Genomic DNA, 18,395 nt, shown 5'->3' on the forward strand with positions numbered 1-18,395 from the left:
GAACTAATCATTGTGATGTCTCCTGGGTAGCCCTATAAAAATTAAACTAGATCTGTACCAGATGTGTAAATGTGAAGGGTAAAAAAAGTACAAAACTGAGTGTCTTTCTGCCAATAAAAAGCATTGCTAATATGACAGATACTTATAAACCCTACAACTCATTAATAGGGTATTTTTGTGTTAAAAATGTCAATAAAATACATATTTTAGTATTAGAAAATAACTATACAATTTAAAGACATTCTTTGTAACCACGGAAATTCTATCTCATTAATGTTAAAAATAAAGACTTGGTTCAAAGGTCTAAGCCTACTTTTGTCTCTGCCATTGAAGAATTAAGTTGCTTAGCTGTTCCTACACACTAAGTATTTTATGTATGTATTTTCTCTTACAATATATGATAAAAAGCAAATTTCTCCTGATACTCAAAACCTCTCCCTCCCTGTGGAAAAATTTAAGTGAAAATAATTATTTAGAATGGGGTTTATAGAAGATTGCCCATCTGGCTTTCTTTTGTCACGATGGTGCACAGGTGACCATTATGTGGAATTTAATTAAAATATTAAATATTGGGCTTCATCCTCAAGTTAACACAAAAAATACTTTGAATACTGAAAACAGTTTTCAGGCTTTAGTATTTGCAAAGTTCATTTTATTAGAATTTTTATGAAACTGCATAAATAAATTTAACTGCAGTAGGCAATAAGGCTTAGGTTTGCTTCACAGTCTCTTTAAGTTCGCAATTAAATTTATTTCTGTCAAGTAAATGCTTAACCAAACTGAAGGCAGTGTGATACAAATGAAATTATTTATCATGAGAACAAATCCTTACACTACGTAGGAGGTTACATCATCTCTCTCTTTGCAACAATTAATTTATTAGGCAATACCAGTAATAGTTTCATTCTACTACTGATTATCTTTGAGCTAGTTGCGAGTTTGTAAAATGTAATTAAACAATTGCAAACAAAACTGTACCCATTTTTCCTAATATTTTTGCCTGCGTAGCAACTCTGATTATCGTTAGTGTATATGTAAGCTGAATTTATGAGTGTGCAGAATATGCGCGACACCAATAGTTTACTAGATATCCTTTACCTTTTTCCAAACAATCCTGACCACATTTTACATTACAATTGAAATACTTTAATATCAAAGAAGAGAGAGAGATGATATACCTTTAAAATTCCTGAAAACTGTCATCTGAACTTTCTTCTTCTGCTTCTTCTTCCTCTTCATTGTCATCTTTGTCCACCTCATTAGTAAGATGGTCATCACTGCCGTTGAGAGCGTTACTTATACCACTTCTTGAAAGATTTATCAAAAATGTTTTCTCTCACTCTAAGCCATGACTGTTTTATCCACTGACACAGATGTTTGGTTGAATGTTGTCTTAAGGCTCCCTTTGGTGTGAATTCATGTTGGGTTTCATCCATCATCCATTTGTTCCATTCCGCACCGATTACACCTTAAATGGTTTATTTATTTACACATATAGAGGTTGCAATTGTGAAGTAAGTCCTCCTGGAATAATGGGAAACTCTGTATTTCCCCAGTCTTAAATGATGATGATGATGATGATGAATTTCTCTTTCACATAATTTTTCAAATGACAGCTGAACTGATCTACCACAAGAAGAGAACTCTTTTCAATAAAGCACCTTTCCTTCTTTCCCACTCTCTGTTAATCCACAATTTCATACCAACCTCATCCATCCTACCCTTGTCATATACATGAACAAAACACCTGGCAGTATTTCAGAAGGTTTTGCCATTTTTTTGTGCTTGAAAATGATCACTGGATTAAGTTTAGTACCATCAGCACAACATGAAAGGATGACAGTGTAGTGCTTTCTTTTTTCATTTTCGCTTGTTTTTATAGTTACAGTTTTAGTATCTTGCATGGCAACAGTTCTGTTACTTGACACATGTCTGAGGAGTTTCATCCACATTCACTATTTGGCTTAGTCCCACACTGGTTTCCTTTCAGTGTTGAACAATAAAGCAATGAAAAGATAATATTTTCTCTTCATACTCTTGTGAAACTTCCCAAGATATTTTGGTTTTGGTCCATGTACTAAGTGCAACCATGCCCTTAAAGTATGTTAGGTTCCACTGTAGCACAAACAAACATGTATTTGAATCATTTTTGTATTAATTCCAGTGACATTTTGAGTGTGTCCTTGATCCCTTTGAATACATCGTTTTCTAGTTTTGGTCATTTTATATTCAGTCCTCTATTTGCACATTTAGCCTTCCTCATTTTTTGCAGTTCTTCTTTACTAGACTGCCAAGCGTAAATGGTTTTTTTCTGTTGTTGGAGGCCTGAAATGCTGCTCAGCTGCTCTGTTCCATGATCTTCTGCATATGCTATTACTTTCAATTTATAACCCACATCATAAGAATACCTTCTTTTTTTGACATCACAAAACTAGTTACAAACAAAAATATTGTACTGTTACTGATAATACAAATCACTTTCAATTCAAGTTCACTAGCACCATAGACTGCAAAGGTGCATCAAAGGCTAGACAGTGTTCTGGGTTTATGATGGTGGAGCGGGAAGGAGACAGTGTTAGCAAGCTTGTGAATCTCTACAACTCGTGTTTGTTGCATCTGTTAATTGCTGCTGCCAGTTGAATACATTGTTGCCAAACACACATGCCCACGACATTGAATATATGGTCATTTTTAAGACTGGCAGGAATTTTAAAACAAATTCTGGATATTTTTATACTAATTTTGAGTATAAGTTGCACCTGAATTTTGAAGGTAATTATGCAAAGAAAAAAGTGCAACTTATAGTCTGTAAAATATGGTAATCATTTGATGGAAATCAACTTGTCTTCATAGCTGAAATCATTAACCATAATGGACTGGTGGTATTTAAGAGAGGAACTATAAGTTCACTTACTGATGGTATGAACATTTTTCATTAACAGAATTTGGTCATTAAGTAGTGTTTTTATTTATCATACTGTGCTTTATGTCTTACAGAGTAAGAGTACTGTTAAATGTCATTTGTTTGGCAGACAGGGATGACTCAGCAGTATTTCAAAAGAACGGATGACCTCTCATGAATTAAGACATTAATTGAAGACAATATCTACAAAGTATTCCAAGTGATTACTATTGCTTGTTTACGGAAACAAAGCGAAATATTTTTATGAAACTTTACTATATAGCATCAAGTTTCACTTATTCCCTTGACCATCATAATGCTGCAAAATCACTATTTAAGAGACTGTCTTGAAAACATCATTTATGTTGCTCTTTAGTATACTAAAGAAAGTTTGCGTGAGGTAGACGGAAGTGAATAGCATAATATTTGGATGTCTGAATTTTTTTTCTTTCATCATTGAAGACTATTTGCAGCTTTCTCAGTCACCAAGCATAGGGTGCAATGTCCTACACATCTGAATGGAAAAGTAGATTCATCCAATAAGTGCATGGAAATCGGTACGAGAAGAAATTACTATTTCTAGTTTTGTGAAAGTAAGATGTGCATCTTCTTTACCATGTCAAAACTTCATAAAGATAGTTGAATACAACTGTGTCCTTGTACGGGTTAGAAGCATGGTTGGTGCTTATGTTTCTCTATTGACTTTAATTCATATGTCTGCATGTACTTTGTAACATTTTCCATCTCAGCTGTACCAAATCAGTACGTTTTGTCAGCTATATATGTGTATCTACTGGGTAACACCTGTGTAAGTTAAATACTATGCTTTGCATATTATAATTGGTACAATGAGACCTACGCCTACTTTCTAGCTACCCTTGCTTAGCCACATAGTACCTTTATCTCCGTGGTGGAAATGCAATTGTACAGGCATACAAAAAATTACAGAAAATCCTCACCTCCCTGCTCACACAGACATGCCAATCATCAGGAGAGGAAGGCTTCATTCTCATCACCCACCCTGGAAACTGCAAGGATGTTAGTTTGGAATGGCTTTAATACTAATTACTGCTGGAGATACATGAATCAGATTAATGCTACAACAAAACAACTTAAGATGTCATGCATATTGACCAAGAAGTGCTACGCAAGATGTGGTCAGCTCTTAACCAAATAAGAACCAATCCTGGCAGATGTACCAATTCTCTGCACAAGTGCAAGGAAATAACTCCTCCAAGTTGTGACTGTACACTGAAAAGCAGACTGCTTATCATTTAGTACAAGAATGCCTCTGAGAACTTTCCACGATTATCCAACAGAGTTCCTGGTGATGTCAAAGGGGTCAATAGACTACATTTGTGGCCCAGGTTCTTCTTTAGTGTACCTATCTTATGACAGGTTACAGCTGGAGGTTCTCTATTATGTACTGTTCAAAGCATTTTTTCCTCCATTTGTTTGTAGGTTCATCTACATTTAATATCATCCATCATTCAAATTCTGTTCCACCTCTTCCTCTCATTTTTCCACTTTCCTCTTTATAATTCATTATCACAGACAATTCCTAAGCAGTACATCTACTTCTACATCCATACTACGCAAGCAACCTGACGGTGTGTGGCAGAGGGCACCTTGAGTACCTCTATCGGTTCTCCCTTCTATTCCAGTCTCATATTGTTCGTGGAAAGAAGGATTGTCGGTATGCCTCTGTGTCGTCTCTAATCTCTGATTTTATCCTCATGGTCTCCATGGTCTCTTCGCGAGATCTACGTGGGAGGGAGCAATATACTGCTTGACTCCTCGGTGAAGGTATGTTCTTGAAACTTCAACAAAAGCCCGTATCGAGCTACTGAGCGTCTCTCCTGCGGTGTCTTTCACTGAAGTTTACCTATCATCTCTGTAACGCTTTCACGATTACTAAATGATCCTGTAATGAAGCGCACTGCTCTCCGTTGGATCTTCTCTATCTCTTCTATCAACCCTATCTGGTACAGATCCCACAGTGCTGAGCAGTATTCAAGTAGTGGGTGAACAAGCATACTTTAACCTACTTCCTTTGTTTTCGGATTGCATTTCCTTAGGATTCTTCCAATGAATCTCAGTCTGGCATCTGCTTTACTGACGATCAACTTTATATGATCATTCCATTTTAAATCACTCCTAATGCGCACTCCCAGATAATTTATGGAATTAACTGCTTCCAGTTGCTGACCTGCTATATTGTAGCTAAATGATAAGGGATCTTTCTTTCTATGTATTTGCAGCACATTACACTTGTCTACATTGAGATTCAATTGCCATTCCCTGCACCATGCGTCAATTCGCTGCAGATCCTCCTGCATTTCAGTATAATTTTCCATTGTTACAACCTTTCGATATATCACAGCATCATCCGCAAAAAGCCTCAGTGAACTTCCAATGTTATCTACAAGGCCATTTATGTATAATGTGAATAGCAATGGCCCTACGACACTCCCCTGTGGCACACCTGAATTCACTCTTACTTCAGAAGACTTCTCTCCATTGAGAATGACACGCTGTGTTCCGTTATCTAGGAACTCTTCAATCCAATCACACAATTGGTCTGATAGTCCATATGCTCATACTTCGTTCATTGAACGACTGTGGGGAACTGTATCAAACGCCTTGCAAAAGTCAAGAAACACGGCATCTATCTGGGAACCCGTGTCTATGGGCCTCTGAGTCTTGTGGATGAATAGTGCGAGCTGGGTTTCACACGATCGTCTTTTTATGTATGTCCCACCCAAGATTTTTTTTTCTTTCTGATCACTTCCATTATCATTGTTCTTCCCCTCTTTTCTTCATTACATTTTCATTCTTAAGTCAGTCAATCCACTTCACCTTAAACATTCTTCTCCATAGACACACTTCAAAACTTTCTAAATATCTTTCCTCTTTCTTTCTAACTGTTTATGTTTCACTGCTAAACTGATCCTTGCACAACTGTGCACAGTACTAGTATGTTCCAAAAAGTCACATGAAAAAATGTGATTATTTAGGTGGTTATATGTCATGTTCTATTGCTCACAGAGATAAGGGGTCAAGTGTTTCAGATAGACCTTGGCCTATTGACCATTGGTACACCTGTCAGAAGACTGACCATCCGGTAGCTATCCCACAGTACAGTGTCAAAATTTAAACATTGCATACTTACTCTAGCCCAGGCAAAACTGAGCTGTTCAGTTGATTCTTATGCAATAGATATCATCGAGGGTGGATCTTAGGTTGCTTATAAAACCCCCATTTGTTCACTGATGTTTCCTGGGAAAACTAAAAAAAAACATGATTTCTGGATATCAAAAGTACCTACTGTGGTGATGCATCTATAATGTCCCCTCATGGCAAATCACTGGAATTTTTACCATATGTTCTCAGGGAACCTATAAACATTTTTTGATATCATTCTCCATTTCCAAGATCCCGAGGTTCAAAATTACCGTATATATTCATATAAAGTATGCATGTAATACCCAGTCTGAGCCATAAATGTTGTTTTAAGTGACATAGTGAACAAATGGCCAGGGTTCTGGGGTCATTTCAAGGGTTATGAAGTCACCAAACTGTATTTTTAATCACCATTTTTTCATCAATAAAACTTTATGACTCACTGTCTCTGTACAGTGGGCACTTCATGCTATACAGTCTGACTTGACCTGGAAATTATTTGATAGTACCATCTGGCAGCATAAGCACCTTACAAAAAATTATATTGTCATACAAAGTTCTTTGTACTTGCAGATCAAACACTGCATTTTTGGATACTCTGTAGGTGTTGCCTAAAAATTTGCATTTTTATGTAACACAGTGTAAAGTGAACTTGTGTAGAATGGGAGACAATTTTGCGTTAAATTTATAATATGCGAACTTACTTGATGTTTATATGTTCTCAAAGTGTGAAAATATGTGGAAGCATATAAATAAACTGTCAAAACTTTACTGACCTGCAGAATTTGTTTTATATAAGCAGCAGACCCTGCTGTAAAAGGGAGAAGAAGGGAACTAGCTACAAAATGCTTCTGTCACAGCATAAAAGAAGCGAATAGGCTCCCTCTTACAAGAGTCTGACAAAAGAGTTCAGAACCATTGCCTCAATTGTCATCCTGCCTTCCTTACCAAAAATTTTTTTGATTGGACATATTCATGTTGTCTGTGCTGAAAGAGAGTAGCATAGAGACAGTGGCAGTAGAACAAAGAGGAGACATCGTCAGTGGGAGAGAAAGAGAAAGGAGACAGTGATGGCTGAAGAGAGAAAGTGGCAGTGAAAGAGAAAGAGAGATGGTTGAAGACAACAGCATTGGCAGCCAAAAGAAGTAGAGGTAGTGATGGCCAGTGACAGTATATGAGAAAGAGAGATAGATGGAGACAGTAGCAGTAGCAGTGGGAGCAAAAGAGAGAGGAGACAGTGGAAACGTAAAAAGAGAGATGGGTGGAGACAGTACATAGGGTTGGTCAGCCCAGACTCACTACATTCCCCCCAGTCCCCAACCCCAGGAATGTATGCATGCACCCCTGTGAACATGTGAACGTGGCTGTGCATTCAGCATCTTGCATCATTTGAAACGATGCAGTATGGTGATTCATAAGCCCACACTACAGCCCTCCAGTCAGCAACCATCTAGTATCTATGTCATTTGACCCTTTGAAAATGTGCAACCTTTCTTGTGACACCATGAGAGATGGCCTTTTGTGAGGTATCTGAGTATAAATGTGCACTGCATGCAACTCCCTTTGCAGTGTTTGCTTGGAAACTGATTGACATGTAGATGCATTCACTGAATGTCATAATTCCTGTTGTATTTGAAACCAACTGTCTCTGATAAGGCTCTGGTCCCTGTTGGTAAGGACAATATTCTTATGCCATGTAACAAAGTTGTGAATACTACTCCATTCCTTGCAGTAATGCTGGATAGTTCGTACTCATAAACCAATAAATGAAGTAACTTCAGTCTCAGTGTAGCCATAGATATGTCCAAATATGATAGTTGTTCTGTCATGTATCCACATCGCTCAGTCTTAGTACATTGATTCTTGACTGACTAGCATATACACACCACTTCACTGCCATGACTCTAGTCTAAGTACATCAAAAAAGAAGGGATGGATAAACTTTATTTTTAATAAAAATGGCTTACTGGTGGAAACAAACAAGTATGCCACGGGCATTTGTAATGACTTTTTACACTTTGAAAACATTAAAATGAAAGAATTAATAATAGATTGCAATCACAACACAATAATCCACATCAACATTGTAATAAATAATGAGGGTCTCAAAAATACTTTGAAATAAAGGGAATAATTTTGGTCAGATATTACAACATTTTTAGACTAATAACACAATAATCAATGTCTGGAGACCACAGTGTCAGCACTTGTAATACAGAAATGAACTCTTTTTGAACAGCTATGCAACAGATGAAACATCTATATTTGAATGAATGACCTGGCTGATGTCACTAATCCATGCTGCCTTTTCCTGCATGTTAGGGGCAACCAAATGTACAGTCACTGGCTGTTGGTTGCCTGTTTTCATATCCAGGATTATCTTGAAATCTCGATTGTGCCAGTGAACACTGCTGCCTGAGGTCTCACTAATACCACTTGACTGGCTTGACATGGAACACACCGACGACTCTGAAATTTATTGATGTTGTGAATGACATGAGTTACAAGAAACAAACAACTAACAACTTAAAAACAGCAAGTAAATATGAGTTATTTGCTTATTCTGTTGAATCTATAACAAACACTATGCACTTTCATTAATTTTTAACATATACTCTCTCTCTCTCTCTCTCTCTCTCTCTCTCTCTCTCTCTCTCTCTCTGTGTGTGTGTGTGTGTGTGTGTGTGTGTGTGTGTGTGTGTGTGTTGCATTCACACAAAAAATATACTTTACTATCAAACAAAATAACAAGTAGTGATTTTTAGCATTATGCCACAAACATAATGCAAAGGAAAATACAAATAACAAAAACAAAGTGTGTGAGAAAAGTAATGAGACTGACAAGACTGTAAGCAATTTGGCAATGCTGTGTTGTTCTACTTGTGTAGACCAGTGTGTTAATCCTTTCCAGATGCTCAGTCCAAGTTTAAGTTATGTACAATAATCACACGACTTCTTAGAGCACCATCAGCAAAGCTGGGTTTTTATTGTGTGTTACAAAAATGAAATAACAGAATTTAAAACAACTTTATGCCATCATGTTTTGTGTTAAACCTGGGGAACCTATGAGTGTCATCTTGGAAAAGTTGAAATAGACATATCTGAAACATTCCTGATTAAGAGCGCAATATTTTTATTGGCACAAATCATTTTTGGAAGGCTGAGAACATACTGACAGTATTTGCAGTTGTGAATATGCACAGTCATCAGCTATATAATGAAATTATCACAATGAAAATTTGTGCTGGACCGGGACTGCATCACTTTCTGCATCTATGTTTCATCCTGTTTCAACTTATTCCATTTCCGCTGTTTGCTTGCCACACAGAGTGTGGACTAGACTGTCTGTTCGTGAACTAAACAGTACAGAGATACTTGCTTGCAGTAGTCTGTCTGGATAAACATGGATCTGTGTAACACAGGTCTGGATAATCATGCCTCTTCTGTACATTTAATTGGTTTGTGGTGAGGAACTGCCCATCATGATCAGAGAGGCTGTTTATAATATTTTTCACAGTTATTATATATCCTTACCGATAGATATGTTACCTATTACAGTACTACAACTAGATATAACTCTAGTTGGACTGACTACCACTGATGTTAAGTTGTAAGAGCACATTAGGTGTTCATGATCCATTCTGTTTTTATTTTCTGTTAAAAGAACACATTAAAATCACCCATTATGGTGAATGATTTAATTCTTCTAGCCAGGTGTGACAAGAGTGATTCAATGTCGCAGAAAAACATTCAGATATCCAGCAGGTGCCCTTTAAGTTGACAGCACAATAACTGTTACACTGTCTGAAGTTATCTTGATGCCACACACCTCAAAGGGGTGCTTAGCTCAGCGTTTTCTTAAATCTAGAGATTTTATGTAATACAGCACTTCTTAAAAAATTGCAACACCATTATTTCTCATTCTAGATCTACAGTAATGAGCAGTTAAACAGAAATTTCTAATTTGCAACATGTGGATTCCATTTGTGAGATGATATTCATAGATAAACAGTATATATCAATTTCACTTCCATATTCTTCATCTTTTCAGTATATTAGCAGTTATTCTAGTTTATTCTTCAGGCCTCTTATATTCTGATGAACTATGGACAAAGTATGAGACTTATTCACCATTGAATATGTATGTATGTCAGGAGTAGTTTTTCTCAGTACACTAGTTAGTTCTGCTTGGGATACACGAGAGAGATTTTCACATGGTTTTTACAACTTTTCCCTCATGCGAATCACTATAAGAAAACGCTTAGTTATCTCTCTGTTGTGTATGGGACAGCTACATCTTCTGCTACTTTAGTTGATGGTTCTGCTACTGATGGTACTGCTGTTTTTTCCCCTATCCTGGAGATGGTGTTGTTTTTGCTGCTGGTGACATCAGTCCCACACTTGTTATTATGCTATTTTTACCTCTGATTTCAATAATTTCATTTACGATTTCATACATAAATTTCTTCCTTCATAATTCAGATGCATTCTGTAACTAATATGCTGGCATCCTCCAGTTTGTTGCCTACATAGAGGAAGCTGTGCATTTTGAACAAAGAAAATATATGTTTTATTTTAATATTACTTTTCTGTTCTTCTTTGTTCGCACATGAGTGATGCAAAGTCACATCTATGTGGTAACATTGCAATAATTGCATTATGTTCTTTATTATGTTATACGAACCTATTTAGTTCTGATAGGCAGTCATTTGCTTTGTTTTTTGCAACTTCGTTTGCCCCTGCAATACACACCACATAATCTTTTTTGTTGACCTTTTGTCATGCAGATAGACACTAATAATACTTTTCACTGTTGCTCCTGGCTTAAGATTACCTGTTGTGTAGCATTTCCTGTTTTCTTTGCGAAGTCTTTTCATGTTTCTGCCATGTCTGTCTGTTAAAATTAACACACTATTTTCATACTTGTGACGATTTACATTTTGGTTGACAGTGTCTTCCACATTAGTTTCATTATTATGTGCAATGGGCAGTATGCAGAGTTTCTCACCATCACTGTCTTTCCCAATGCTAAATTTAGACCTTGTTTCACCATTATGTCAACACAATTTGTTTGAAACTTCATTTTCAGTTATTGGTATTGATTCGGTCTCTTCACTCACGGAAAGAACTTCTAATTTGTTTTTAACCACCAATTGCTCAATGTGTTCACTTTCTGGTGATTTTTTGTGTGCAAACTCCTGTTTTTATAAGAAATTTTAGTCCATTGTGAGTTTTTAGGTGAAAAAAACTGGATTTTTGTTTGCCTAAGGGCTCATTCATTTCTTTTTGAGGTTTAAATGTGCCACCACTTAGTGCACTATTGATTAACTGAAGGCTAGAAATATGCTTGTTTAACTTCACAATTTCATTCTTACAATTTGCACAGACTTTACTTTGATATCATTTTTGTTTTTTGCAAGAATACTATACACTTGCACACACAACACTGCCAGTTTAGCTTGCACACACAACACTGCCAGTTTAGCTTAATACCTTTTCTGCTAATTTGTGTATGCTACATTTTGCCTACATAACAACAAATTGTGTGCAAGCAGTGCACTGATTTGTTAATGCAATGTATGTATTGCATACCTAACAGCTGGTTTTCGTTAATTAGTACTTTTTAATGCAATGTATGTATTGCATGCCTAACAGCTGGTTTTTGTTAATGTGTGCTTTCACACATTCCATATCTCTGCTGAAGGGAGAGAGAGAGAGAGAGAGAGAGAGAGAGAGAGAGAGAGAGAGAGAGAGAGAGAGAGATGCTACCTGGGATGAGTAATTGTGTTGGGGAGAGAGGGTGGAGAGACACAAGGGTGGAAGGCTGTAGTGTGGACTGTGATAGATAGAGCCAGCTGCACTCTGTTCTTCAGTAAAGTATCTTTCCTTCTCTCGCACATTCTGTTTGTCCATAATTTCATTCCAGCCTCATGCACCCAACCTTTGTCACATACATCAACAATGACACCTGGGGGGTATACCAGAAGGTTTCTGCATTGTTTTGCACTTGAAAATGATCACTGGATTAAATTTAGTACCATCAGCACAACACGGAAGTACAAAAGTGTAGTGCATTTTTTCATGTCCACTTGTTTTTATTGTTACAGTTTTAGCATCTTTCATGGCAACAGTTCTGTTACGTGGCACATGAAATGTCACAGGAATTTTGTCTGCATTCTTTACTTTGCTTAGTTCTACACTGGTTTTCTTTTGATGTTGAATAATAAAGCGATGGAAAACAGTATCTTCTCTTCATACTCTTATGGCATTTTCTAAGATACTTTGGTTTTGGTTTGCATGAAAAGTCCATGATGCTTCATAGGCCTGTAGCACAAACTAACACCATCCTTAGAGTCTGTTAAGTTCCACTGTAGTGGAATTTTTGTATTAATTCCTATGGCATTTTGATTGTGTCCTCTAATCCATTTCAATACATCATCTTCTAGTTTTGGCGATTTTACATTCAGTTCTATTTGGACATTTAATCTTCCTATTTTTTTCAGATTTTTTTTACTAGACCGTCAATTGTGAATGGTTTTTTTCTGTTGGTGGAGGGCTGACATGCAGATCAGCAGCTCTGTTTCCATGTTCTTCTGCATATGCTATTACTTTCAATTTAGACCCTGCTAGATACAAATACCTTTCATTTTTTTACATTACGGAACCAGCTACTAATAAAAATATTGTACTATTATTGATCATACAAATCACTTTCGAGTCAAGTTCACTGACACCATAGACTGCAATAGTGCACTACAGGCCAGATAGTGTTCTGGTTTTCTGATTGTGGGTCAGGAGGGAGACAAATGTTAGCAAGCTCGTGAATCCCTACAATCATGTTCGGCGCATCGGTGCACTGCTGACACCAGTTGAATCCATTGTTGCCAGATAGAGATAGGTTTCCCTCAACATCGAATATATGGCCATTTTTAAGAATGGTGGGAATTTTAAATAAAACATTGGACATTTTTATATTATTTTGAGTACAAGACACACCTGAATTTTGAAGGCAATTTTTTCAAGAAAAAAGTGCATCTTGTAGTCCATAAAATATCGTAATTGGACATGCAGAAGTCAACAATCAACAGAGCAGTTCAACAAAGCTTGCAGAAAATGAAATGACAACTTCAAGAAAATTTCTGATTAGGCTTTCATATCTTGCATGCAGTAACTATTTGAATGCAATTTTTAACCTGACAGTATTGACCTCTAAGGAAGCAAATTCAGTGAGAATTCAACTGTATTTCATTAAAGAGGGCATTACTGAGGCACAATTAATTAATTAGTTAATTAATTAGTGTAAAGAAAACTTATGTTAAAGTGACACGTTCCACATCATTACGAAATGGTGTATTCATGATCTATGGAACATGGATTAATGTATGTATGTATGTATGCAAACCTTGCAGGAAGAATTTTACTGAATGACCTGAGTGGCTATCATTTCTAGCAGAGAATAAAATATTTACAATTTTGAATTTTTATAAACCAGCAGCTTTTTTTGTTCACAAATTCAATTTGCATTCTCTGATTTATCTCTATTGCTGAGGAAATATGTCACTCATGAAAATTTTCCGGTACTTAATTTTGTGTAAAACAAACTCTACATGAAATGTAGTCACATTGTGAATACGGACAACCATCAGCTGCATAATGGAATGGCTGGCAAACCCGGGTTTCCCACTTATCACGAGTGCTTGGCTGACAATTCGGCTATCCGAGCATACCACAACGGCCAGACATAAACTTACATATGTCATCAACCATTTATATACAACCTGCATTCGTACATCCATGTCAATTTAAAGGGCACCTGCTGGATATCTGAATGTTTTCTTGAGACATATTGAACCACTCTTGTCATACCTGTCTAGAAAAACTAAATCATTCATCATAATGGACAACTTTAATGTGGCATTTTCAGCATAAAATAGTAACAGGACAGATATTGAACACCTGATGTTCTCTTACATCTTAGTATCAGCAGTAGCTTAGTCCATCTTGTCACAGCTAATTCTAATATGTTAACAGATACACTACGTGATCGAGAGTACCCGGACACCGCCAAAAACGTACATTTTTCATATTAGGTGCATTGTGCTGCCACCTATTGCCAGGTTTTCCATATCAGCGACCTCAGTAGTCATTAGACATCATGAGAGAATGGGGCACTCTGCGAAACTCACAGACTTTGTACGTGGTCAAGTGATTGGGAGGCACTTGTGTCATATGTCTGTATGGGAGATTTCCACATTCCTAAATGTCCCTAGGTCCTCTCTTTCTGATGTGATAATGAAATGGAAACGTGAAAGGACATGTACTGCACAAAACCATACAGGCTGACCTCATCTGTTTACTGACAGAGACTGCTGACAGTTGAAGAGGGTGCAGCACTCTGTGAAGAATGGGCTGCCATGCCCCAATAAACCTTCCAGCACCTGATTGAATGTATGCCTGCTAGAGTGGAAGCTGTCATCAAGGCTAAGGGTCAGCTAACACCATATCGAATTCCAGCATTACTGGTGGGGGGTACCACACACTTGTAAGTCATTTGCAAACAGGTGTCCGGATACTTTTGATCACATGTTGTTGTTGTTGTTGTTGTGGTCTTCAGTCCTGAGACTGGTTTGATGCAGCTCTCCATGCTTCTCTATCCTGTGCAAGCTTCTTCATATCTCAGTACCTACTGCAGGCTACGTCCTTCTGAATCTGCTTAGTGTATTCATCTCTTCGTTTCCCTCTACGATTTTTACCCTCCACGTTGCCCTCCAATACTAAATTGGTGATACCTCAATGTCTCAGAACATGTCCTACCAGCCGATCCCATCTTCTAGTCAAGTTGTGCCACAAGCTCCTCTTCTCCCCAATTCTATTCAGTACCTCCTCATTAGTTATGTGATCTACCCATCTAACCTTTAGCATTCTTCTGTAGCACCACATTTTGAAAGCTTCTATTCTCTTCTTGTCTAAACTATTTATCGTTCCCCTTAAATCTATACTCAATGTTAACAAACTTCTCTTCTTCTGAAACGCTTTCCTTGGCATTGCCAGTCTACATTTTATATCCTCTCTACTCTTACCATCATCAGTTATTTTGCTCCCCAAATAGCAAAACTCCTTTACTACTTTAAGTGTCTCATATCCTAATCTAATTCCCTCAGCGTTACCCGACTTGGTTCGACTACATTCCATTATCCTCGTTTTGATTTTGTTGATATTCATCTTATACCCTCCTTTCAAGACACTGTCCATTCTGTTCAGCTGCTCCTCCAAATCCATTGCTGTCTCTGACAGAATTAGAACGTCATCAGTGAATCTCAAAGTTTTTATTCTTCTCCATGGATTTTAATACCTACTCCGAACTTTTCTTTTGTTTCCTTTATTGCTTGCTCAATACACAGATTGAATAACATTGGGGACAGGCTACAACCCAGTCTCACTCCCTTCCCAACCACTGCTTCCATTTCACACCCTTCAACTCTTTGATCACATAGCGTACCATATCTATAGCTACAGATAATAATTTAACTGTGAAAAATATTATAAATGACCTCTCTGGTCATGATGGACAATTCCTCATCATAAAGCAAATAAATATACAACAAAAAGTACATGTCATTTGGAAAATCATTAGGACTGTAAACAAACACACCATGGAAACTTGAAACATCAACTACAGCATGTGGACTGGTCTCCTGTACATGTTGCTGTTCCTGTAAACTCCAAATTTTTATACATTTATCAATGAGTTTAGAATTTGGGGAAAAATTTCCTAAAAAGATAGTTAGGGAAAATGTTCAAATAAGGTCACAGTCGTTGGATTACTAAGGCATCAAGAAGGAAGCTTTATGCAGCAGCAAAGAGATCAAATGATCTGAATAAGATTAGACATTACAAATTGTACAGTAGAATTCTTAAAAGAAAACCATAATTGCATCAAAGAAGATGTTCTTGGAGGCAGAAATTGATAATTCAAGCAATAAAGTAAAAACTACCTGGAATTTTGTAAAGAAGGAAACAGGGAAAAGTGCATTTTGCAGTGAAAATATGTAAGTAAAAAATGAAGATCATTTTGCTAGAGATCCAAAAACAGTTGCTGATATAGCCAAAAAATATTTCTTAACAGTAACAGAACAAATAGGATCGCAAGGCTCCATAAACCAAGCCATGAATTTTCTGGAAGCCAGTGAACCTAGCACAGTACAAAATAGGGGTCAAAGTAATAGCAGTCATTATTATGGGATTTGAATAAGTCATTAAATCTTTGAAAAGTAAAATCACTACTGGAATTGGCAACACTTCTAGCATATTATTAAAATACTGCTACAGCCATATATGTTAAAATCCTTTGCCACATTTTCAATGCATCAACTAAGCAAAGACCAGATCCTGAAAGGCTAAGTATGCAGTTGTGAAACCTTGGTGTAAGAGGGGGAAATAATGCAGACACTGAAAACTACCAGCCAGTCTCACTGCTAACAAGTTTTTCCAAGGTTTTAGGGAAACTAAAGCATGCTAGGATTGTGAATCACCTCAGTGAGAATAAATATCATCAGCAAAAGTCATTTAGGATTTCAGAAGAGATTATCAATGGAAGATGCAATATTCGCATTTGCCGCCAGTGTTTTGAGGTCCACCAACAAAAAGATGAAGATGGTTAGAATATTCTCTGACCAATCAAAAGTGTTTGACTTTGTTAGTCACCAAATACTTTTACACAAAGCTACATATCTAAGTATAACTGGTGCAGCACGGAATTGGCTTCATTCATAGCCTTCAAATATAGAAGTTGTACTGGACAGACGAGAAGGTTTCTCAGCATCATCAGAATGGAGTGCCATCTCATATGGAGAGCCTCATTCTGGGCCCCATACTTTTAATTTTTTTTTAAATTAATGATCTACCTCTTTTTACAAAGAATTGTAAATTCATTAATTTTGCTGATGATGTTATGCAGCTTATCAATGTTTCAATAGACAAACTTGAGGTGTTAGCTAATAAGGTTTTTGGGGATACTGTGAACTGAATTAATGTAAATGATTGCCTTAACAACAGTAAACAAACTATACTCAATTTGACATAAACTCTGAAGGTAAATAAACAGGTCAAATGCTTGGTGACCGGCAGAGTGCTAAGGTGGACAGTTCAAAATATGTGGGCTTGTAAATACTGACAGTAAATGAAACTGGTCAAACAACGTCCTGGATCTGAACTTCCAGCATGCTCGAGTAGCTGTGGGTGAGCAACTTCTGTTAATTTATAGAACGAAAAACCAGTCCGAAGTTGCAAATTTTACTTTTTTATTCATTTGATGATTAGTTTTAGGCCAAGACCAATTTTCAAATCATTGCAACATAGTTGATGATTTGAGAAATATGGGAACCATTAAATCAGCTTATTATGGTTATTTTCATGCCATATGGCACATGGACTCGTATGTTGGGAAATCAGCCACTTGCTAAAGAACTGCTACAAAAGAGCCATAAGAATGATGGGTGGAGTCCATCCTAGAGCCAGAAGCAGAAATATTTTTAAGAAACTTGAAGTCAACGCACCCACTGCACAATATATATTCTCCCTGGTGTGTTTCATAAGGAAAACAAGCCCCTTTTCAAATCTGCTAGTGTATAATGGTGTAGTTTTCACAGCAGAATTTAACTTTATTCATTCAACTGTCTTTCTTTTATTTCCTCGGTGTTTATCTTAGAACTTTCAGGACATTATCTATTTTGTTCGAATGGCTGCACATGCCGTATGCTGCAGTGAACATACCGAAATGAAACTCAGTGAAATACAAGTTATTAATTTATTGAATATTCACTTTTACTTACAAATTTTCACATTAAATGTTGAAAGTGCCCCCCTCTTGATGAATACACAATTCAATTCGTCTAATCATGTTTCCAAACACAAGCTGTCACATTTCTTCTGTAAAAGAAGCAGTGAAAGTGGATACTGCAGTTTTCAATTCATTGATGGATTTTGGGTGGTTTTTATAGACAGTTGCTTTCCCTGCACCCCAGAAGAAAAAGTCAGGTGGTGTTACGTCAGGCGATTGTGGAGGGCAAAGTACCTGTGAAATTATGCGATCACCAAAAACATCAGCAAGCAGTGACATTGAAATGCAAGCTGCATCAACCATATTGTTGAAAATAACTGTTCAGCATTTCACTTAACACAACTTCTCCTATGAATGCGTACAGAATATCACTGCAGAATTGTTGTGCGTTTATTGTTTTGATGAGAAATATGGGACCCACAATTCGACTTCTAGAAATTGCAATCCAAACTCCAATTTCACAGAATGGAG

General features: G+C 36.9%; 1 protein-coding gene across 1 annotated transcript in view; it reads right to left on the reverse strand.

Annotated features, from left to right (window-relative positions):
• The window catches only part of LOC126281292 (ras-specific guanine nucleotide-releasing factor 2-like), a 1,771,818-nt gene that overhangs the window by 590,383 nt on the left and 1,163,040 nt on the right, over positions 1–18,395 (reverse strand). The window contains exon 12 of the mRNA XM_049980119.1: positions 8,364–8,554. Within this exon, the coding sequence (XP_049836076.1) occupies positions 8,364–8,554 (191 nt within the window). The remainder of the gene's footprint in view (positions 1–8,363; positions 8,555–18,395) is intronic.

This window comes from Schistocerca gregaria, chromosome 7, assembly GCF_023897955.1.
Source record: "Schistocerca gregaria isolate iqSchGreg1 chromosome 7, iqSchGreg1.2, whole genome shotgun sequence".
Lineage (NCBI taxonomy): Eukaryota > Metazoa > Arthropoda > Insecta > Orthoptera > Acrididae > Schistocerca > Schistocerca gregaria.